We start from the raw sequence: 25246 nt of genomic DNA, 5'->3' as shown, positions 1-25246 counted from the left end.
TAGAAATTTACAAGTTGATCACCACACTTTCTTTCATTTTAATTTTTTTTTGGTAGGGGGCACCTCTTTGCAATCAACAGGGGTTGTCTTTTAAGCAACACTTTTTCCCCCTTTTAGGTTTTGAACTTAGGGTAATTGCATCTTACTTTAAAATCCCCTCTTATTTATGCATGATGAGACTGCATACATGCAACGTTTTCTTTTTCATCAACAAGAGGCAGTAGCAGCAAGCCAATCGAGGGAAGACTTCCCTACTGCCTGCCTTTCTCTTACGGATCCTTAGGAATTCTGCATCACAGGTATACCGAGAAAAGCTTTCTTTCAATATGTTGACTTGGCTTGATGACCAGGAGAAGTTGAAACTTATTTTTTACATTTCTTCCTATCCAAGAGCTTATTATTTAAGTATTGTTTAGAATCCTTTGGTTAAGACAGTTTTCTAAATAGAGTTTTACTGGTAAGGAAATTACTAAATGTATGATTTATCCAGAAGAAGATGCTTTTCAAACAGCACACACAATGGCTGCTTACCACACCTGGTCTAGAAGATCCGTTACATACCAGTGGACAGACCAAAACAATAATGTGACATCATCTCAGTTGTACAGTGCACAAATTTGTGCATGTATACATATATATGAACACATGTTTGTGTTTAAATGATATAGGCAGAAAAAAGAATCAGGAACTACATGCAACCTTAGGTTGTGTCCTTGAGACAACTTCCTTTAGGGGCTGATTGGGGTACTGAAGTTCTTTCTCATTTGCATCCTAATGGAATTGATGAGGCTATAGTTTTAATTTTATTTCTCATGTTCTGGTGATTTAAAGGCTGTTATTCTAGTAACATCTTGAAACACTGCCATTTGTGAACACATTTTGTTCCTTAATGAATCCGAAAATGGAAGTCCATGAACAAATCGCAGTCTATCAAGTAGATAAATATGTAATCTTGCAGTCACATATGTATGGGTAACATTACTGCAAGCCTACTATCACTGAAAGTACATTAGGCTCCTTGTTGATGAGGGGAACGTGTTAATTAATTACATAGCCATATTGTTGCCTGACATCAATCATTTGAAATCTATGAATTTCTTAAGGCAATCGATCTCACTGCTTTAGTCTCAGATAAACGTAGCTCCAACATCCCAAAAGATTTTCAGATGCACTTATTTCAGGCTTTTAAGTTAAAAAGTCACTTTCCCTCAATAAACACTGAAGGTTTTTTGGGGGGGTTAGAGTGGGAAAAGTAATAGGAAGCCTTTGAGAATAGCACACAGCCAAAGTAAGGGCTTCTGACTGTCACAGAGGCAGTGGCTGCTATGGTCTTCTGACCCTGTCATCTGAGGAAGTCAGCCCATTGAGTAGCAGGCATTTCATACTGAACTGTGGCTTTGTCCTCTCGTCCCAGGTAAAAGACGAGACCGGGGATTTGTTCTGTGCCTTTACTCCTTCCCTGGAGAATGTCTTTATGACCATATGTGTTTATGTTTGTGCGACTCTTATATTTTGAGGCAATATACCACTCTATTTTGAAGCCATTGAGGCCGATGGAGAAAGAATAAAATGAGAATCATATAAAATCTCTGAAGGTGATTGCTAATGCATCCAATTGATCTCAGAAATTACATTTTCCAGTTTTATTTGTTTCTCAAGGGCTACGGTGATGGCACTGTTACAGGATAACAAAAGAATTCTACTTAGGAGAAGAGAGATTAAATTGGAGCCATCAGAAGGGAGGGAAAACCTTGCTAGAGATTTACCATCTGTGACTGGCTAGGTGAGGCTTGTTCATGTAACATGTATGTGACATGTGAGAATGAGAGGTCAAGTTGAAACTGTGTTTACTGTAGGCTTTAGGAAAGCATGTGGCATGTCTACAAACAAGGAGAGAACAATGCATCTGTACAGGAAGTGAGGAGTGAGGGTTAAGGAATATGTCCTCTTAAAGGTAGAGATGGCTTTGGGAGAACCTGGCACGCAAGCATATGAACTTCGTTTCCATTCCCAGTTCCCATATAAAGCCAGGTAGGCATGGCGATCTGCCTCTGATCCTAGTACTTGGGAGGCAGAGATAGAAATGTCCTGGGCAAGATGGTTAGTTAAGTTGGCAAAATTGATCCAGCCCTGGGTCCAGTGAGAGACCCTCACTGAATATACAGAATGACAGCTAGTGAGGGTAACACCCAGTCTACACTCATGGCTTCTATACATACTGCACACATTCGTATGTTTGCACACATGCATATACATACATACATATACTTCTATATGTATACATACATACATTCTATATATATACATTCTATATACATACATACATACATATACTTCTATACATACATATACCTGCACACATTCGTATGTTTGCACACATACATATGCACACCACATGTACAAGTACATACAAAAAGTAGAAACGGCTACATAGTAACCACTTTTTGTGGTTATTTTAGGCAGGGTTTGACTCTAGAGCCAATGATAGCCTGGAACTCCTGATTCTTCCGTCTCAATCTCCCGGGTGTTAAGATTCCAGGTGTCTGCTACCATGTCTGACCATCCTTTCTATAATATGATGATCCATTCTTTTAAAGATTTACTTTCCTTTATGTGTATGGGTATGCATATTTGTATGTAATGTGTTTTGGTAGCTCTGAAGGCCAGAAAGGAGGAAGGGGCCTAATGTGAGTGCTGGCTGCCAAACTTTCGTCCTTAGGAAGAGCTTTGAGGGCTCCTAACTGCTAAGCACTAGAAGGATTCATCCTCATCTTTCTAGGAGACCCAAACACTGGATGCCTCTCTGCTGAAGGTGCTGCATGTTTGCTGACAGATTTCTTATACCTCACAAAAGGAAGAGAAAGATAACACCAACGTCTTCTAAATGTTTAAAAAAGAAATATTTGGGAATCCATGTTATTCTAGCTAACTATTTGCAATTCCTTTTCTGTGTACTGAATGAGAAAAGGGGATAGGATGGTTAAGTGAAAGAAGACAATGCTGTTACACAGTCACCTGGGTTAGACAGTGCAGTACAAAGCCGTGGAGCTTCTAAGGGATACTCACACAAAGGTGCCATGGGAGGGGGTTCTGACGGGGTAACATAAAAGGTTTAGCAAAGTCCATTTTTTAAAATCCCGTAACACAGAAAATGCTCATCTATTGATTTCTGTGCTATATTTCTGTCTGTCCCAGATCCTTGACTAGTGTTTGCCACCCAACTTTAAGGCAAAGAAAAATGGACAAAGAATTTCTGAGTGAAAAGGTACCTTTGAGATCACCCTTAACGGCCTTCCTTTTTTAAAATCTGTTTTCTTTTAAACATCAAGGTCACATCTTAACTCTAGCGTTGTGGAGTGGGCACGTGGGCATCACTGTGCTCTGCTTTCATGATCTTAAGACTTTAATCATGCCTGTCCCTGCTTTCCTTTCCCAGACTACAAAGTCCTAAACTTCTTAGCCTGTCTTCATGCACAGTCCCTTGATCCCCTCTGTCCAGGCTGCCTTTCCATGTTGGCTAGTTAGTGAGCACTGCTGTCTGTTTTGAGGTGGGTGGCCTTACCTATGTATACACTGAAGAATAAACATAGGGTAACCTTATCGAATCTTCTGGAATAGCACCAATCCTACATTGACTCTGTAATTCTATCACCTAATTTGGATTATAGCTTTCTCTTTTAGTGACTTGTTTCTAAGACAATGAAGTATGTGGTAACGTTCTGTTTCCATGGCAAAATAGTTGAAATACACAACTTAGAAGGTTTATTTTGGGTCCTGTTTTGGAAGCTTTATGCCACAGCTGGTTGTCTCCGTGACTTTGGGTTTGGGGTGAACTAGAACATCACAGCAGAAAACACATGGGGCCAAAAGCTGTCCCTCACATGGCAGTGGTTAGGCAAGAAGAGGAAGGGTCTTGGATTCAATATTCTACTTACCCTGGCACTAGGGCTTATGATTTAAAGCTTTTATCTTGCTCCACCTCAGTAGCACCAAAGATCAACAAGGGACCCTTCCATGTGCGGACCTCTTGAGGAGTAGATAATATACATACAATATACATACAGCAAAGCTGTTTGATGTTTTGGGTTTGCTCGTGTGTAGATCTGTCATTTACGCATTGAGTGTCATTGGTCAGTGTTTGGGAATACTCAAAGCGGGAGGCTTCAAAGTAAGTTGTAAGCTCTCAGGGGCTTCTGAAAGCATTGTTTCTATGTCTCTGTCTATTTACTACTCTGTTAGTATTTTTCCCAGCTCATTTTGACTTTTGTGCTAAGGAGTTTATTGCAAATTCAATTTCTTGACAATTACTTTTGGTTCAATGAAAATATTTAAATATGTAACTTTGAGCTACCAAATCCTGTAAAAGTCAATTTACAAGGATTAGGAAGCATTTGTAAACATGTTATGCTGTTTCCAGAAGCACCACATACTCCCTCCTAGTATCAGCCACTGATAAAACTGAAAGTAGGAAACATTTTCATTAGATTTTTTTTTCCAACTTAATAAGTACTCACATTCCTTCTGATTGAACTCCTTTCCATCCTGTTCTACACGCTCAATTCTATTGTGCATCTGATAGAGCTGGGGTGTCACTGTTTTAAATTGCATCCTCTTTTGTGTGCAATGAATCAAATATTCAAATAGTATGCCAATTTACATCCAAGAAACAAAGGAATCTATTAATATCCGATATCTAGTCTTAAAGATTCAATAATTCCATTTTGCTATATAAGCAACCGCATGACACTAAGCGACCTATCAAGTAATTTATATCAGTGCCTCCCTTAGTGGAGTTTCTGTTTGGGATTAAAGGATATTTGAAATCAAGTTGCAGTCTTAATGTTTTTCTATCTGTAATGTAGTTAGCCACCTGCTCTTCAGGTTGAGTCTGGTGGTACATAAAATCAAGTTTTATTAATGGAGTGTTAAGATGGACTATGGTGATATCCTAGCTGTGCCAAACTCAAGATCTGTGATTTTGAGTAAGTTGTTTCCTGAACTGTGGTTTGGTTCCATCAATAAAAGAGCATTGAACATAGCCTGCATCCATAGCTTGAAATAGGAATTAAGTCAGGGCATAGGGCATAAAATCAGAACTGACCTCCATGGTGCCGTGCAAGTGTCTGAACTCACACAGCTGAGAACAGGCATGGTGCCTGGCATGGAGTGGGAACTCAGATGGGATGTGGTGAGTCACTGAAACATACCTGATGACTACAGATCTTATGGGAACATTGTGTTCTCTGTTGTGACTTGAGTATATCTCAACCTGCCACTTTATTTTAACGGATCCCAGGGTCCATCTGTGTCTCCTTCTACTTCCTGAGATCTGTTCAGTCCTTGAGGCGTTGCATGTGGCTTCATTTTGTTGTACTAGCAACTGTGCCTACTTCTCAACTTGCATTGAGTGGGTCTGGCTATCGCCCGTTATAATTCTTTTTAATAACTCCGTTTCTAGAACCATGCCATTTCAAGAATTGTCATTTCCTTTTTAGAACAATCTGTTCATTTCTCAGAGCTTCCTATTATTTTTATCAGCATTATAATTAAGCATTTTGAAATGTTGCAGAATTAATTCTACATTGTAACATTCAAGCCTAAAATTATGATGAAGCTTCTGACATCACTGCCAAACTTATTATGCACATTCCTGTCCCATTAGCTCAATAAGAAGCCAGCGTATTTGCATATTATTGCTTGACCCTGATGATATGGCCAATTAATTTGCATATCCCTATCTAATTGGCTCAAATAAGTTTCTGCCTGTTTATTTATTGGCCTAGCTCCCAGACTAGTGGCTTTTAGTTCAAGTCAATTGAATTTGGAGCAGTTTTCTTCATAATGCTTTCATTACCAATGGATGGACACATAGGAAGGAGGTCAAGGGCATTAGGAAATGACTGCAGAACCCGTAAAGGAAACATCTGCCTCTGTCTCCCCTTTCCAGTGAAAGATGAAGGAGAAAAAGAAAAAAGAATTCACACTTTCAGGAAGGAAACACTAGAGTTCTAAAAGAAATATAACCTTTTTGAGAAAATTTTTGTATATAAGTCAAAGGGTATGTTTTTTTTCCATATTATTGATAACAAAATTCTATCTTAGGACTTGTCTGATATAAACCTTAGTTAAAATCATGTACCATCTAAGCTTTTGAAGTGTTTTTTTTTGTTTGTTTATTTTTTGAGTTTGAGATGAATTAGAAACACAGGTGGCCTTGTTTAAAACTGTAGGTTCTCCCCTAGAAAATGGTTTGAGGTGGTTCTTGTTTTAACACGTCTCCTGATGATTCTAATCAAGCCAGTCAAAATGTCAGCTCTTGATAAATTTTGCCTGAAGGAACAATTTCTCTCTGCTGATCATGGGTTTTATATTGACTCTAATGGATATCTGGGAGTAGGTGAGCTAGCTGTTTCTTTTGAACATGAGTGAGTACTTAAATGTGGTTATATTTTCTAAATTATACTTGAAGGATGATGGGAAAGTAGACTAAGAACAAATTAATAAACAATTAATATATACCAACTGATAAGAAAGAATTTGTATGTATGTATATGTGTATTTGTGTGCATGTGTGTAACTCACTGGGCCACACACTAATCTTTTACAGCATCAGTCTCTCTACTCCATCAACTTCCTGAAGTCCACTGTGTTTTTTAATTGGATAGATATCTCCTGTAGCTAGGCATTTTGTTCTTATTCATTCATTTATTTGTTTGCTAATCAAATGAATTCCTTTTTCAGAGGTAGGATTTCATTATGGAAGTAAAAGACATCCTCCTGCCTCAGCAGCATGAGTTCTGGGAACACTGTGTCCTAGAAATCACTGGCTTGTCACAATGCCAGTGGTAAGCTTGGAGGTGGATATCCTGGAAGAAGATAATGGAAGAAGACATGGTCTAAATAAAGCAGAAAAATTATAATGGGGAACACTTGAAACCAGTGGCTATACATCTTCCTAATACTGTGACCTTTTAATACAGTTAAATATAGTAATATAGTTATGACTCCCAACCATAAAATTGTTTTATTGCTACTGCATAGCTGTAATTTTGTTACTGCTATCAATCATAATGCAAATATTTGATATACAGGATATCAGGTACATGACCCCTGTGAAAGGTCATGTGACCCCCAAAAGGGTTGTGACCTATAGGTTGAGAGCCACTGCTTTAACCATACCTTGGTCAGCAGCTATTACATCTGATCCCTCTCTTAGCTTCTTCCTTTGCTCTTAGATTTCATTAGCCCCATTGGAGCAGATGCTTTACACAGCGTTTCTTGAACCTTCCTTCCCCAGTACTTGCTGTGCTGTCTCTGTCTCTCAAAAAATTTTGGGTAAATTTAAGCCTTATCAAGGGATTGGGACTGCATCCTTTTTGAGCCCTTTTTATATGGTCACAGTTTTTTCATAGGGAAATGACAGAAAATAGTCTATAAGGATGGTATATGTGCTCACTACAGGGATCCAGGGTGAGAACAGCCTTGTGGTGCAACGTTCTGTTCAATGATTTGCCAGAAGCCTCAGATGAGAAGAGAGAATTGACTTGTGATTTTGACAGGACAAGAAATGGAGAGCTAATTGAGAATATTTCCTGGGATTTTTGACTTACTCCCCAGTTTCTAAGAATGCTCTAATTTTCAACAACCCTTACTCACAACATTTTTAGCCTTACCTATTCCGAGGACTTTTGTGTTTCAGTTCCAGATAGTGGAGGCCCCTAGGAGCCATGTACCCCATCTTGAAGATGGGTACATAGGAGAAGCTAAATGATATGTTAGAAATAGTTCATGTTAGGAGTAAGGAACACTCAGATCCTCTAATGCCTTGTCTTTCTCAAAACTTAATATTTTTTTTATAATATTCATGAACAGAAAATAGAAAAGGGAGATTCATTCATGCTTAGGATTAGTTAATTAATCAATTACATATTAGTTAATTGATTAATTAGTACATGTGTACATTTGTATTTACATATACAGGTATCATAATTAAGGAAGATGAGGCTGGGAATTTGAGTGGAGGATATGAGAGGAGTTGGGGTCGGGGATGGGGTAGAATTGTGTAAATTCTTGTGTAAAAATTTGCAAATGAATGAGTAAATGTAAAAAAAGTCAATCTGCTGCAGAATTATGAATAGTTCAATTACACTTGCTTTGTAAGGGTGAAGGGCAGGAACTTTGATCATTTGCAATGTGGATGTGTGATACAGGCAAAAGCCTTATGCTGTTCATTTTGAATAAACACAGTGAGAGAGAAATTGCCTGGTCTTGCCAGAAAAGTAAAAGTATTTTGAAAATGTCTACTTCTTCAGGTTTTATTGATCTGTTGCTAACTTTGAACTCACTCTGAGCCTGTAGAAAACCTGGCCTCCTGATTGTCTGGAACTGATTTGGCATGTCTATCAAATAGCTGAGTTGTGTCAGGTTCCTCCCCCTTTTCCCCTGTTCCCCCAAAAATCAAGCAGCTGGCTAGACGGTCCACTGATTTCCCATTTTCCAGCTTTGGTGAAGTTACTAATTGAAACAGTCCCAGTGATATTTGGTAAGCACTTAACTTTAACATGCTCACTAGTGGAGTCTGATTAGCACATCTACTTTGTCAATGGAAGCTTAGAAGAAAGGAATCATCTGTCCAATGTCAACATGTGTGGCTTTGTGCTAGAAGCCATAGAGAGTTTGAGCTTTAAGACCTCAAAACAGATCAGATTGTTAGTAATGGCTGAGTATGGTTTCAGCTCTGGCACAAGAGCCAGCTTTGGGTCCAGTTAACAAGCCGTGTCTGGCAAATGTAGGTTGGCATTTGAATCTCTTGGAATGAGATCTTATGGTTCTCTTTGTACATAGGTCCTCTTACTCTGAGGCAACTCATTCACATACTTAAAGTTGCTTTAATGGTAAATGGGTTAAGCAAATTTGAAAAGCAAGACTTGTTTTTCAGACCACAGCTCTGTTGTAAATCATTCATTATTCATTCTGTAGCTATGTGCAATACCACCCTTCGGTGAGAGCATTGTAGGAGACATAAATACAGAACAGCCTAGTGAGAAAGAAGTCTGGTGTTTGAGGACTGTAAACAAGCTGCTAGTGGCAATTTTAAAAGACAAAGATTGGTTGTGCTGGATAGAGCAGAAAAGGCATTCCTACATCATTCCTTCCACAGGAAAACTTCTGATTTCCCACATGGACCCTTGGCTTATTTCCCCACCTCTGCCCTATTGTCACCTGGAATGTCACCCACTCATGTGATCTTTCCTGAGCTCCTTAAAAGAAAAAAAATTACTCAGTAAACATGGCTTACCTGACTTCCTTGTTTCATTTCTACCTAAAGTTTATGGCACCTCAGGGTGTGCTTTATTAATTTCTTGGCTCATTGTCTGTCTTTTTCATTTTACATGAAAGTGAAAACTGCGCAGGGTGCAGGGTCTCTGGACTGTTTTATCCACGATTGTGAACCCCACTGCTCAGCGTCATGTCTGACTCACCGTAGAGTCACCATACACATTGGTTGGGTAACTGGAAAGAGTTCTGCTGGGCCTGAAGAACAAGGAGGGTTTAGCTAGATGGTGTTAAAGACAGAGCATGTTCCATGGCTTTCGATGAGATGACTGTGCTGGTCCATTGGCTAAAATGAGATGCAGAACAGCATAGCTTGAAACTGTCTACATTAGGTGATTAGCGTAATTATGATTTAATTCTACGGGCAGCAGGAAGCCCTTAAAATTAGGGTTTGTTAATGATTATAATCATTGCAGGTAATTCGAATATGGGGGTGGATCTAGGTTCTGTGGGTTTTGAAGCTACTATAATTTTTCTGTCTTTCTTTAGGGAAAAAAAAAAAAAAGACTAACTGATGGTTACCGAACTAGATGTAACCTTTGGGTGTGCCTCTTTTATGCCACAATGCTAAGCTACTGTGACAGGCTGGGAGTCGTCCTTGGTGCTTCTCTTTGCTTGGGTTGCTAGTAGTAAGCTCATGTACATGCCTGTGACCATAACCACAAAGATGGATCCTGCTAGATGTTTCCGTTCTGCACATCCTAAAGATGAGAAGGCTGGCAGAGAGGTCAGACAGAAAGGGACAGCAGTCTTGGAGAAGGATGAGCTGAAGCAGCTGTCCATGGTGATGGGAAGTCCTCTATAAGTCCCAGAAGAAAGCCAGAACAAGGTCGCTAGAAGCTGTTGTGGAGCTCCATTAGGCTAGACACTAGGGAAGCAATGAACAGAGGTGGCAAGGAGACAACTCCCATGGAGGTCCGGAGTGCTTGGAGCACATCTCAGTGCTACAGATACACTCCTAATGGGACAGGGCGACTTAGCCAAAGGAAGAGAGAAGTCAAAGCTCTCTAAAGTCTTTTTAGGATACTAATTACAGATCTGGAAGTAAACTATAATCACACAATTTTTATTACTTTTCTATGCATTTGTTTTACAAAAAAGCACACAAGACATTTTACATATTTTAGGAAGGACTATGCTTATTGCTTTAAAGGTTTAAATTTTTACCATTAGACATGAAGTAAGACATTAAGTAGGGTCTTAGTGACACGGGAGAATACAGGTTCTCCGAGTTCTCCTATTCACAGAGAAACGGATGCAGATAGCATGAAGTGACGGTTAAGTCACTGGGTAGAATTCAGTCTTAACCGTTTTTAGCTGTTTTGTTTCACAGTATAAACTCACTGTGCTACAACAGTGTGATGTTTAGAATGTGTCTATTTCTTTTTCATCAGAAAAATCTTAGAATAAAGAGTCATGTCTGTTGAAGTTCCATAACTAGAAACAATGACAACTATGATCTATTTGTGATGACCTTGTAGCATGTCAGGAGAGTCCCTCACACCTTAATGATTTACTGGAACATTAAAATTATAATTGATTTAACCATACAGAGGAGAAAAAAAAATTATGCTCAGACCTGGAAGCAATGAGTCCTTGAGCTGACTTTGCTTTGTGGAAGAGTTCCCATTACTCACTGTTATGTCTGGCTTGGGTTACTTAGAACTTTGAAACCCAAATCCCACTCTCTTCCACCCTAGTCTTAAACTGTGGTGTTAAAAGAATTATACAAACTTTCCCTGGCTTTCTTCTTAGACAAAAACAGTTGTATAGATTTGAAATACTGTCTTTTATGAAAGCATTATAAAAATCATGTCAGATTAGCAAATACCCAATTAATAAGTCTCAGGTAAAATAGAAATTTTAATACTGAGGGTATTTAAAAAATATCCTCAAAACTGTAATTTGTCACAGGCATTGCCTTTCAAGTAAGGAGCCCAAATTTTAGCTTTCAATGACATAGAAATGACAGCTGATACTTTGGCTATGGAGAAGGAAAATAGATTTCATCTTCTTTGCCAATTTCAATAAACGGAGAGAGGCTTCCTGGGGCCCTGCATTGGCTGAATTCTGACACTGCTTCCAGCTCTGTGGGGAGGAGAGCTGTGATCAGTTAAGGAGTGGGAGCTGCAGCATGAGTGCTGTGTGTGGTACCCACGGTGAAACGACGTTTCCAACAATCAATAGCCACTGTGCACTCACCAGATAAGCCACCCACATCCATCTTCTTCAGGTTCTTGGCTTCCAGAATGACAACTGTCAGTTTGCCGGCAGTAGGGACGTAGCGGAGGGAGAAGCAGATGTCACCCAGTTTCTCTTGCTATGAAAACCAATACAGACAAATTTGTGAGTTTTCAAGTGAAATTGAACTGTTTGGTCTTAGATATTGCAATTTTTTTTGAGAGGATGGTTATGACAATTAGTCTGAAGACTTCGCACGAAGTCCATGGGCATTTTTATAGTGGTCATTTCATATGATACTAGTCTTTTCTTTTTCAAGATTATCTAATTCAGCTTTTGAATAAAAAGACCATTTACACTCTTTAATATCCAAAAGAATGTGTATAATTCTGGAAATGAGACCAAGATGACCGTCTTTGAGATGGTACTGAATACTGCAAAACTCTCCACAAGTCCTCTTGCTTTATTAAAAAGCTTTGTACTGCTTATTTTTTTAAAATTAGAATCAACCCATACAGTTTTTGTCTTTTCCCCATTCAAATAAGATTATATATAAAAGCCTATTTTAGGGACTTGGGAAGAAAGACAACTTTGTTTAGCTAAATTCTATTTATTGTTGAAAAATTCTGAAATTCACATCACTCTGGTATGAGTTCTTGTGTGTTTTGGTTTTAGTCATTTTAAGACAAGGCTTTCTTTGCCTCCATCCGTAAACTTGTAATAATCTAGTAGCAGGCTGGTAAACGGCACCATAGCACAAGGACTCCAAGATCCTCATGGAATCTCAGTGCTACCATACTTCATGCCCAAAGGACATCTGGCAATTCTGTAATCAGGCGATTCAGAATAACTTATCCAGATCAGAAAATGATGATGCCATAAAAAAGGTCCTTTCCCAGAGAGGACTCATGTTTACTGTCTTCTCTTAAGTGGAATGTTGGGAGATTTTATGGTTACTTATTATTTTCTATTCCAGTTAACAACCATGCTGTTCAATGTGAATATAATTTGTGTGTGTGTGTGTGTGTGTGTGTGTGTACACATATGGTATAAGTACTCACAATGGGTGAGGGGTGGGAGAGAATAAAAATAATAAAAGATAATGTTGTGCCCACTTCCTGAGATAGGAGAGGTTCCTGACAGCCATCTGACCTGTAAAATAAGCTCGTTTCTTAACGTTTTCCCTCCCCAAGTATAAGTTTTGATTCTGAAGAGGGACATACCCATGTCAGACTTCTTAGATAGACCTGTAACATAGGGATGGGTATAGACACTACTGATACCCTAGGTCTTTTCATTTTAGCCTCATCTCTAGGTAGACACATGTGCTCCATGAGCCAGGCTCCACTGTGAAAATACCACCTTCAATATAATGTGTCAGGAAATGAAATTCCTTTCTGTGTGGGTACTTACTATTTCCATCTTCCATAGAAGAACGAGTATGTCTTTGTGTTTGTTTGCTTTTCTGTGTAGGTGAGTAGAGGGGAGGGAGAGAGTACCACATGTGTTTAGGGCTCAATTCTCCTATATGTGGAATCTGTAGTGTCTGACAACACGCCTCTAGGTTGATAAGAACACTGTTTTCATATTCCTGTATAGACAGTTGAATTCTCCCACCTGTCTGTGCCTTCCCTAATGACAAGGTCCTTGCATGGATATCACAATACCCCACCCTGACACAAAACATGAGTACAAAGACATTTTGGAACTATCCATGTTTCAATCATAGATGACACAGTTAGTCCGTATGCTTAGTCACCCCGACACCTAAGTGACAGAATTGTAAGTTCGTAGAATATGTTTTTTTTTCAAAGTCTCTGAAAATACAGTATATTTTTAGAAATAGTATTTGGAATTAGTATTTTAGAAAGGAATTCAAAAGAGAGCCAGATTCCTCTAAACTTGGTGAGAGAAGAGAAATGTACATTGACAAGATTACTACTTAAAATGGTCATTTGGAGGCTGGCTCTGTGTGTAGGAATCTCCGTGTTATTCATGATTCTCCTCGGTAAGTTCACTGTACTGCAGGCTAGACTATTCCCACTCCTTCACCAGGCAGACCAGAGATGACTATGCTGTCCTAGGTCATAAATCTCTACATAGCTCATTACTGGGTTCGGCGAATAGCTTAGGGTGCTAAAATAAGCTCAGTTCTATATTTTTGTCTCACTCCAAACATCCATTTTTCTTTTCAATACTCAGCCTTCTTCTATCCCATAGCTTCAAAATTGCAGGTAACTTTTAGAACGTCATATAGCTCATTAGCAATGTTTTGGAACAAACACTCATGTATCAGTCTGGCCTCACACGGACTGCAGCCAAGGATGACCTTGGACCTCTGACTCCACTGCTCATCTGAGGGATACAGGCATGACGTGCCACAGTTGTCTTAAGTGAAGAAATGTCATGTCATTTTTCTTGCAGGATCATTTCACTCGTCAATCTTAAGACACTTCAAGAATTTAAAAGACTCTAAAGATTCTGTGTACTATTTAGCTTCAAAAGAGAGCTCAGCATTTTGGATAAAGGAGGAATGTGTGAGATTAACTGCAGTTTTAAGCCTCTGGGGTGGATGAAAAATGAGTTCGTAAAAGAACAAATGTGGATATTTTAGGGTACAGAGGAAGAGAAGGACTTATTTTTAAAACTCTTTACAGATCTGCATTGAATTAATTTAGAGGCTTTAACATGGAATTTTTTTATTTGCTCATAAAAATTATCAACCAGTATGGCAAATTAAATATTATTTTTACATGAATGAACTGAAATGACGTTCCAAAGCTTTAATTACTCCTGATCAACAGCTGTTTTAAAGCTAGCTACCATTCCTCCCCAACTTGTATAATTTATGATGTCAAGATGGAGGAAAACTCTTGCCTGGGAGAAGGCAAGAAATACCACATTTTTATGACCTGTCTCCATTTTGGATTCTTATGACACATTAACAATTACAATTTCCTCAAACGCACATGAAGAGAGTGCTACTCTGCCCATTTTATAAGTAGATACTTGAGAACTACCCGTTACAGAACGCCAGGTAGGTGGTGGTCTCAGTGAGACACTGAAGCAAGATCATTTAACACTATCTGTGAAATGATGTTAAGTAATAATCCCACTGATGGTTTACCTTATATTTCATTCTCATTTAAAATGATCTCTCTAAACTGATGTTCAGCATATGCCTTCTCTTTTAACTGCTCCTTCTAAGACCTTTTCCTAGAGGCTAACTTCCATCTCTGTTAGTGTCACCCTCTGACACCTAAGTCTTGACCTGCCCTTTTCTGTAGATGTGAATGTGTATCAGGCTGAGTCATTCTCATTATTCTTAACTGGCATCAGAACCTGCCTTGACTGCCTTCCTCCAACATGAGTTCCAGCATGTCACTCGCCACTCTCCTTACCACATCTTCCACTATCCCACCCCTTCGACTCGTTGCCCATACTCCATGCCGACCATTAATCAGCCCCCACTGCTTTTGAAATGAAGCTCTCACCCCATCTTGTCAGACTTTTGAAAAACCCAAGTAAAACAGTTCCTTAGTTTTAGCCCCTACAAATCCCAAAGCAGACTGTATGTGGATGGCTGAGCTCATGTTTGGGAGAGTCTGAAGCATGGTGCCCAGCAGTCCAGTTCTTCCTCTTTGTGTATATAAGTTCAGTTGCCACCTGTAGACTCTTGAAGTGCAAGGACTAGAATCTGTTACTGTTGTGTAAATATAATGGGGTCTTCTAAGTTGTTCTGGGCTGCGTGTATTGGAAAGGAAGCTCACTGGTCTGCTGCTTTAGAAACAGCACCGATGTTTGCGATCTGTTAACGCTGCCTCCAGTTTAATCAACAGGTGAGCTAATGGGTTTGCCGGACGCCTCTCCTTGTGCCTAGCACGGGTCCACTGCCATTCTCACTCTGCCTCGAAGCTAGAAACCATGTCTGTCTGCACGTAGAGTTCTGCCATCGATATTTTCAAGATCCTGCCGAGTAGCAGCTGACAGATGAATGCTTTTGCTGGTATGATTATCTCATGAAGGGGCCTCATTACTATTAGGGATTTCAGCTTTATGTATAATTTATTTTAGTGAATTGCCTTGATCACTAGGTGCAAGCTGCCAGTTAGTGTTAGAAAGTTCCTACTGCGAGATTCAGAGAAATTAACCTGCTCTTTTAAACTTTGGAGCTGACAATCAGAAGGTTCTTTTGTTCTGAGAAGCTTGATAATTCCATCTTTCTTTTTTTTTAAATCAGCCACAGAATAGAGCAGACATAAATTAATGATTCTACGGACAAACTGCACAAATCCCTTCCTTTTTGAAAAGCATTATAGATATTAAAATAAAGGTCATCTCCAATGGACAAAAAGGTTTGATTGCAAATGAAAGTTTTTCATGGGTCTTACAGGACGGGCCTCATTTTTCTATGTAAAAAAGGGTTTTGCTTTGGTGGCCTTTGAAAACCGGCTAAGTTCTGATAACTTTTTTGGAAACAATTTGCCTTTGAATGGCTTTTTAAAAGGTTCCGAAAGTGACTCAGTGCTATGCCATTTTAAAAGGACATAGTCTACTTATGTTAATTGCCAGAAGATTTTTCTCTGTGTTCAACTGGCAATGATACGCTGATGAGTAGATTTTCTTTGCCCCAAGGTTAGGAGTTTATTTAGAGGTGAGAAATAAATGGAGGTCTAATTGTTCAAAAACAGAAACTTAGACTATTTGCATATTCTTCATTTGAACAATATTAAAATGTTCACATGACACTTTTTTTTTGGAGGCAGGGTCTTTCTATCTAGCCCTGGCTGTCCTGGAACACTCTATGGGGCCCACAGTGCCTCTGAACTTACATAGAGATCCATTTGTCTTTAGCTCCCAAGTTCTGGGAGGAATGGGAGTAAAAACATATACCACCATGCCTGGCTGTTCTCCAAAGAAGGCCATTGGGATGGAATAACTGGCAGTATTAGCTAATAACAGGTAATGTGCTCACTGGGTGGGTGATAGGACTTTTTCAGTTCCCAATGTGCTCACAACCATGCTCATATCCCTGAAGATTTTTGCCAAATCAGTATTTACAACTAATGGGCCAGATGGGCACAGTGTGAATGCTGTGAGGAAATGTACCCAGGCCATACAGAGTAAATCTGTCCCAGTGTACAAATGTGCACTATACTGCTGAGGTGACTGGAACAGTTTATGTCCTTGAATGTTTGTGTGTGTGAAGATACTGTATAAAACATTATTTTAAATGATTTCATTGACTCAGTTTTCTCCAAAATAATCGCTGAATCCTACTATAGGGTTCTAAGCTGCAGTGCACTCTGTGCGCCTGCCCAGATGGGGAAGAAGGTAGTGCATATTGACCCCAGTACAGATGCAGCAGAAATGATGTGGGAAGGGAACCCTGAAACATCCTCGAGTCTAGTGACAGAGCTAAGGAGAAAAAGACACTTTAATTAGAGATAACCCCCTGCCTCCATGCATAATCATTACCAGTTTCTCAAAGTCATCTCAAATGCAGTTTTGCCAAAGGTGCCTGATATCCACAGGTAGCTTTAAGACATGTTTTCTTCTTATAACCTGAGCTAGAGGGAGTAGGGGAGACGAGAGAGTAATACATACAGCAGACAGGAAGAGCCTTCACTTGCGCTGAGATGAAGGCTTAGACGGAAGAGCAATGGACCTCAAGCAGACGACAAGTGTTTTAGGCACAGGAATACATGAACAAAGCCCTCGAACCATTTATCAGCTTAAAATACATGACTCTCCTTACAGTGTGAAACTCAAGTGATCTAATGAGAAATGGACTTATGCTTTGTGGTATGATAGATTTTCCAAAATTTTCTCATATTTTGAGTAAGAGATAGAGGCAGTCCCATTAGAAATGATTAACAGCTACAGAGTGGATATTTGGTGTGATTAAAAGAAGGATTTCAAAACAGAGTCAACATGTCTATTGAAAGTAAGTAAGAGCTCAGCAAAGGGCAGTAGAAGCCGCCCCAGCCAGCCACTGGCATTAGTTCACCATGCACTTGTTCAACCGAAATCTATTGGCTCCTGGGACCCTTTGGTCAACAAATTATACAAAATCAACGAACAAAACAGCAAAATAATGCTTGGTTTGGACATGTACTTTGAAAAATATGAAGCACTGGGGGGCGAGGGAGTATCATTCAAAGCAGTGGGGGGGGGGGGCAAAGGAAAAAGACCATCTACTAAAACATACTTGTTCCAAAATGATATAATGCTAGTTGATAACTTGTATGCTAATTCAAAAACTTAAACATTAAAACAGTACCCAGGTAGGTCAGGGGTGGTTTCTATGAGAAGGTATTGAAGAGACTTCTCAACTATGTAGATTCCACTTTCCTGGTCTCTCTGCCAGGGTCTTGATGGCATAGCTATGGAGTTATCTAGCAAATGTGTCTCCATGATTTTACTGTTTGCACTTACCTACTAGTATTAGCTGCCTGGTGGTCCTCTCCACGGCATGGTGAGCTAACAAATGCACATTTTAAGCCACTAAGTTTGTGGAAACTGTTTAGCTAGTATCAGAAACCAAAATGCACCCATCTCATTCTTAACTCTTAAACTTTTGTCTTAAAGGCTCTCAACCTTCCTAATGCTGTGACCCTTTGATACTGTTCCTCAGGTTGTGGCGACCCCTAACCATAACACTATTTGGTTGCTACTTCATAACTGTTATTTTGATATTGTTACAAGTTTTAATGTCAATATCTGATATGCAGGATATCTGATAGGTGACCCCCTGTGTGGGGTGTGAGCCACAGGTTGAGAATCCCTATGAAAGGCTCTTCTGTAGCTCATGTTTCTGATTTTCTCTACTATAGAGGTTACAGGCAACCCAAGGATGAAAGGGAAGATGATACAAGACTCATCTTCATATTTATTTCTATCTCGTACTTTTATTTCATTGAAATGTTTTAAATGACATAGTATGTAGGCACACCATTGTCTGTATACCATTTGTATATAAATACAGATATATTGGCCATATGTGCACATATTTTATCAGAAGACAAAAATATGCTTTGGAATGTCTTATTCAACATGAAAATGTGCCATAGGAGAGTCCCCAGTCACTGAGGAACGGCAGGGGTTCTGAAGGTAGATGATCAGGTTCAGTTTGTAGGCCTGCCACTTAATAAGTCTGCCACTGCTAAGCCTTGGGCAAATTACTAACCCTTTTGTGCCTCAATTACATGTTAGATTTATTGATTTATTAGTTAGTATACATAAAGAATGTAGAGGCCCACAAATAGGTGTGGCTTGGTATTATTAAAACATCTCATTTCAACTACACTTTTCCTTCTGCCAAATATATTAAAAGAATTAAATAGCGGCTGCTTCGATTTCTCCTCATTGTATTGATTACCTTTTGCAATGCAGTTGCTTAGTTGCTTAGTTTTTCTACCTCTCCATCCCTTGTCATCTTTCTCAGAGCTTAGTTCAAGCCCCACCTTTCTTCATAATCACTTAGAATTATATTATTATTATTAATAGGCATTTCTAAGATTTTGAGATTTATGATGCTGCGGTGACTTCCACGTTTATATCTGAAGCCTCCATCTTTCGTCAGGTTTCAGACTCATCTGTCCAACTGTCTACTTGCCCTGAACTTCTCCTGTAACTCTTAGACTCAAATACAAAACTCTGTATTTATGATCAGATATTCTCAATTCTTCAGAGATCACAAACTGTGGCTTGCTCTGTTTCACCAGCATCTACCTAGCTGCCCCAGTCAGGAGAAAGGCTGCTACCACCCACTGCTAACTTCTTTTGAAGTCTGATCTGTTAACTTGCCACCTGCAGTCCCTTTGGCCATTTATTTCCACATACCTCACTCACTGCCTTTAAATATATTTCTGGCGTAGAATTGACAGTCACTTTGGAAATGTACTTAAAATTCTTAAGTCTTCCATCTTCCGTGGAACGAAAACTCAAGTTCTGAGCATGTTCCACTATTCCCTGGCTCTGCCTCAGTCTCCTCTTGTACTGCTTAAGCTCACCTCCATACTACATGGAGAAAGCCTTGTTCATTACTCTAAGTGTGCCGTCACCTGCATCCCGTCTTCACATTAACTGGTACCTTGGCTTGGCAAATTCTGCTCCCTTGCTCCTTTTTGAGTTAGACAAGTTCACTCATCTTTCTGACCTCATTTCAAAATTCACTTACCTAGCCCATTCACACTAAATCAGGCCATTATTGGGTGGTTTAGAAATATACTTAGATTGTAATCACATATCAATTTATCACTTATCACATTAGATTAGATCTCACACTCATGGATTTGGATATCTATAGAATCTGCTTTTATCTATGTGCATCGGACCTATTTAGGGGATGGTTCGTAGTTTACTGAGCGCACAGCTCTGGACAGATGGCTAGCTCTTCATCAAAGACCATTCTGTTCTTGGACACTCTGTTAAGACCACATGTACAGCACATGATTTTCGTAAATTCAGATGTCACCTAGTTACTTGAATGCAAATGGAGTGATGTGCATTGTTTATGGAACCAGTCCCCTAAACTTGCTACCCAGGATCTCTCCTCTGTGTGACAATGGCCTCTAAGTGGCTTTGACAGCTACATGCTGAAGATGGCAGAAGATGCAGAGCTAGGATTCCTGTTGAGTTAATAAAGCAGAGTTGAATCTCCAACCTTAGAATGTCGATATACCAGTGAACCACAACATCACTATCAAAAAAAAAAAAAAAAAAAACAAACAAAAAAAAAAAAAACTGTACTCCTTTCTATACAATTACATCTAAGCATTTTGTTGTGGATCTGTGACTGTTGCCTACCCTGGATAATTACATAACCTTAGTTACCTTCAAACTCACTATATGGCTAATATCCTGACACAATACAAAGAACTGAGGGAATTTTAACATTGTTTTGAGAAGCATGGTATTGAATGAATTTTAACATTGTTTTCAGAAGTGTGATTAGTGATCCGTTTATGGGCTGTAGAAAATGAGGAAAACATGAACTTATTCCTGTCATTAATTTCCTTAATGCTTATTGTATTCTCAGGATATTAGTCACTGTGCAAAGTGTTAGGAACAAATTCTGATTAAAGCTTGTCCTTGATTTTAAAAAGCCCACCTTTGATGGAGTGATCAAGCACAAAGCTAGAGTCAACAAGAGTTCTAAGTGCCTAGAGAGAGACATGCACTAGAAAGGGATTCTGTAGAGAAGATAGAGGCACTTGCAGTGTTCAATCAACAGATAATGGTGCATGAGGAGTAGAAGGTGTCGAGCCATAGAAGCTTAGACAATGGCTTGTTAAACTACAGTCCGAGGAGATTAAGCAAGTCTGCTATGAGAGTGTATAGCAGGCTAGCTACACATAATGATAATGTATATTTTTAAACGTTTGAGGAAAATTTTGGATGCCTTCACCAGAAAAGAATGCTACACGTGTTTTAGAAGAAAGACATCTTTAACCTAAATTTCAATATAATAATGTGCATGTGTGTATTGAAGTATCAAAGTAAACCATAAATATATTAACTTTTATATTTTCAGGCACATTAAACACCTATTCAATCATCTGTGCAGACAATGAACAATTGTTTAGCAAGGGAAATCTCCTTCCTGGGACAGGGATGAGCTTGAAGGACATAACATGAAGTGAACTGTGTCAGTTATGGAAAGAAAACACTGCATGCCCCCCCAAAGTGTCAAATGCAGAGAAGTATGGTGACCAGGACCCAGTGGCTAAGGGTCACAGAGTCTTACACACATAAACTTTTGGGGACCCGTTCTCCAGCATGGTGACTCAGTTAACAATGATATTAAGACTCGCTGAGAGGCTACCCAAACTGTCCTCACCACAAAAAGTGATAAATGTGTGGGCGATTGGGTTAATCAGTTTCATTGAGATGTTTACATGTCTCACGGTGTCCTGTGGGGTGTGGCATGTCATTTATACATATTTATTAAATTTTTCTCAATTACCCCTCCATAAAGCCTACAACAAGCTAAAGTTTAAGAAGTTATAAGATTCTCCGTTCCTACTGCAACTTGATGTGCCAAGGCTGGGTGATGTCCTTGGACCCCCTCCCCCTTCTCTGAGGAGAAAGATAGGAGAAGTGGGGTGGGGGTAACACTGGGAGGGGAAACTACGGCTGGAATTTGAAGTAAATAAGTGAATTAATTTCTAAAAAGTTAAAGAAGATTCATATTGTAGTGTGCCCGGGTACCTAAAATCTAATTATCCTTCCTCTTAGCTAAAAAAATTAGATCTCTTCAAGCATTTAAAGTAATACAAAACAGTGCTTTGCCCCCTAGTGGGTAATACTGGATTCTGGCGTGGTGTTAGATTTAGTTGACAGTTCTGAGTCAGAAGACTCAGGAGTGGAAGTGGGCAGATCTGGCAAAGGGGTAGGTGACCTCCGCCTTGGAGTGCTGGTTTTTGCTAAGAACAGGATGGGTAGATTCGTGTCACTGAAGTGAGAGCGTGAGGTGCCTAGGACAAACCTTTTCACATTGCTCTGGCCTTTCAGATTCTCAGCCTAGATTTTCTGATGCGGACTCAACTTCCACTATTCTGTCTTTTCCAGGCCCAACTTTAATGCTAAGGGATGTGAAGGGGCTTCTCTCAGATCCGGGACATGGGAACTAAAGTTTCACTTTATTAGAATGTAATGTGGTTCAGCTCTTCTGAGACACGAGAACAGACCTTTGTGAGTAAGTGCAGACTGCCAGTGCGGCCACCAAGAGGGGTTTTTATGTAAGCATGTCAGAAAGGGGACCATTCTTGAAATGTCTTCCTTGTCTAGAAGCATTTTTGAAAACGATGCCAGACAACCCTTGAAAAGGGCATTGCTTGCTACTGTGACCCTCAAAGGGTCACCTCTAGTGCAAAGGCATCTGGATAATTGATACGTAGGCTGACCCACAGAGTAACACAGAAGTTTCACCAACCACGCTAAACAATAGCACGGCACTGTCTGCAGAAGTTTTGTTCCCACAGCTGTTACTACAGGCGCATCCTCATGAGCTCAGGAGCTATTATTGGGAGGGAAATCTTCATGGGGGGGAGGAAAAAACCAGAAACCAAGGGGTCATGCTATCGAAAGGACACATTCTCCTTTCCAATTCAGGGATACTGGTGCCTAGGAGGAAATGCAGGCACTGCCCATGTGGTTCTGCGATGCTGTTGCTTCACAGAGCCATCACAGAGCGGTCACAGAGAGATGGTGAATGAGGAAGAGTATGTGTTCAGCACCCCAGCTCCTGGTCATGCATTGAGCAAGTGGTTCTCTTATTAAAATAGACAACAGATCGTGGCTTCCTCTGCCTTGAGGTTGGGTAAGGCTCACCTGTGAGCCAGGGAGATCATAAAGCCACAAAAGTAAAAAAAAAAAAAAAAAAAAAAAATGAGAAAAAGAGCTTACCAGAAGCTAACCAAGCTACATGGAGGCTGGCTTGGAGAGTGAAGTCACTGTAAGGTAGTTTAAGGAGATGAGAGGGAACAGTTTTTATTTTTTAATTTATCTTATTTTGTGGGGTCTAGCCATGGCACACAGGAACCCTATAATTTTAAAGAAGGTGGAAAAATGATGGAGGCAAAGCACTAGGAACAACTAGAAAAAGGAAGAAAAGACAGAAAAGTCTGAGGACGAGTTAAGGAGAAAGTGCAGGGCTTTCTGTTTCATCTTCCATGGAGAAGCCAGAAGGAAGAGGAGATAAGGGAGATCAATAACTTGGGCACAGGAGGGAAGCTGTGGGAACACTTCAAGGGTTGTGGGCTGCTGCCCACCTGGGACTGTGAGGAGGGATTCTAATTACTAGTTCACCTAGGGGAGAAGGCAGAGGCAGCTTCGGCCATTGTCTCCATAGAAATGGCGCTTGATGTGAACCCCAGGGGAAGGAAAGGTATACTGTAGGCTGCGTGGGAAGAAAAGCATCAGGAGGTTTAGTGATTTCCTCAGGCACGCTAAAGCCAAAAGCTTGCTCTGCAGAACTGGAGAGGGATGTAGGAAATGGGACAACCACATAGGAAATGACACACAGCAATGGTGTATGGAAACTTAAGAGCAGCAGAGAGAGCCAAGAGGGCCAACAGCCAAGTATGAGACAGAAAGCTATGGAGATGTGCATGGATACTGTACCCTTGTCCAGAGCAGACAGGCCCTGGTTGTTGCTCAGACAGCCAGTCATGCCCTTCGCATCTATGGCCACGGATCACATGAACAGAAAGGACCCTAAGATCTTGGACACAGCAAAGTAGCATGAGGTACTGCAGAAGACAGGAAGGGTATGTAGTAGCCCGGAGAGAGGTGAGCTTTGGTGTGGATGGTTGTATGGAGAAGACTGAACAGTGTTAGGTGTTATTTATGTTTCTTTCAAGAATCATTTTTGAAGGTGCAGCAGGGTTTTAGACAAATCGAGAGCAAAAGCTAAAATAAAATTGCCTAAAGAGGATGGATATGTAGAGGAAATAGTGCCACCTGGGAATGGAGAGGCCTGTGTTTGAAGTCTCCAGAGGGGAAAAGAAAGAACTGGAATAAAGAGGAGTCAAGGCAGGGCATTTGGACACACAAAAGAAGTACAGGGAAGGAAAGGGAAAGGGAGACATAAATAACAGGCTTTCTATGGTGAAACCCAGGTTCTAGAAAAAGAAATAAAGGAGACTCTGAGATAAGAGGGAGGAAAGGATCACAGAGTGAAAAGGAAAAGCTTAAAAAGACTTGGAGGTAGAAAGCACAAGGGGCTGAGAAAGTTCTGCCTGCAGACACTATATAATGGAAAAGACTGTATCAACTATGGCCAGAAAAAAGAAACGTTACAATAAAGTGTTTCTAACAGCATGGGGCAGGAGGCTAGGCCCTCTTATGGGAGTGGTTTGTGGTTTCCTTTAAAAAAGTTTTATTTTTATGTGAATGGGTCTTTTGTCTGCATGTCTATCAGTGCACCATGTACTTGCAGTGCCCTAGTAGACCAGAAGAGGGCAGAAGATTCACGGGAACTGGCGTTGCAGTTGTGAGTCACCATGGGGGGGCTGGGAATCAAGCCTGGGTCCTCAGCAAGAACAAGACGTTCTCTTAGCTGCTAAGCCATCTCACCAGCCCAGATTGTGGCTTCTTGATGCTTAATAATCAAAGAAGGCTGCTAGCTACAAGGGAGAACAGGCTACCAAGAGAAACATTGTTAGGTGTAAGCCTATGTTGCTAGAGTCAAACTAGCTAACCCTGTGAAGGCCTCTGAATCTCCTAATCTTCACACTCAAGGATTATGCAACAAGAGATGGGAAGAATTTTTGGAGAGACATAAAACTGATATTGGGGGAGACTCTTGGAAAGGGTGGTCTTCCCTGAAAAGACATTTGAAACACAGAGGGCAGCTGATGGAGACAATGATGGGTGAAGGGTGAAGGTCACAGACATCAATGGGAAAGCCACGGAAGTGTTATGAAAGCACACAAAGGAGATGTATATGCATGTACACATGCACGTGAACAAACAGTGCTACATGAAAGCAAATCCAAACACAGTTGCAGGAAACCAGTCAAGGAGAGCTGCAACTCACAAGACCCCGTGGTACTCTGACAGCAGTCCCTCTGCAGGCTGCCTTCCCCTTCTTTGTTTTTTCTCTGGAGTCCTTACTTTCTCATGTGTCATCTCTTTAGTACATCTTTCCTTGATCATTCTCAGTAAAGCATGTCCCTCCTCTCTCCCTGTTGCTGCAGCACCTTTCCAAATTCCCAGGACA

The 25246-nt window shown here is 40.2% G+C and overlaps 1 protein-coding gene across 2 annotated transcripts in view; it reads right to left on the bottom strand.

Annotated features, from left to right (window-relative positions):
* SYT1 (synaptotagmin 1) overlaps positions 1 to 25246 on the bottom strand; it is a gene marked incomplete at both ends in the record, with an annotated part of 183956 nt that overhangs the window by 70960 nt on the left and 87750 nt on the right. For both annotated transcript variants that reach the window (XM_080934966.1, XM_080934967.1), the window contains one exon: positions 11539 to 11656. In XM_080934966.1, coding sequence (XP_080791092.1) covers positions 11539 to 11656 — 118 coding nt within the window. The remainder of the gene's footprint in view (positions 1 to 11538; positions 11657 to 25246) is intronic.

Source organism: Micromys minutus (assembly GCF_963924665.1).
Source record: "Micromys minutus genome assembly, chromosome: 22".
NCBI lineage: Eukaryota > Metazoa > Chordata > Mammalia > Rodentia > Muridae > Micromys > Micromys minutus.
Note: the sequence above shows the minus strand (reverse complement) of the source record. Positions and strands in the feature narration are given on the sequence as shown.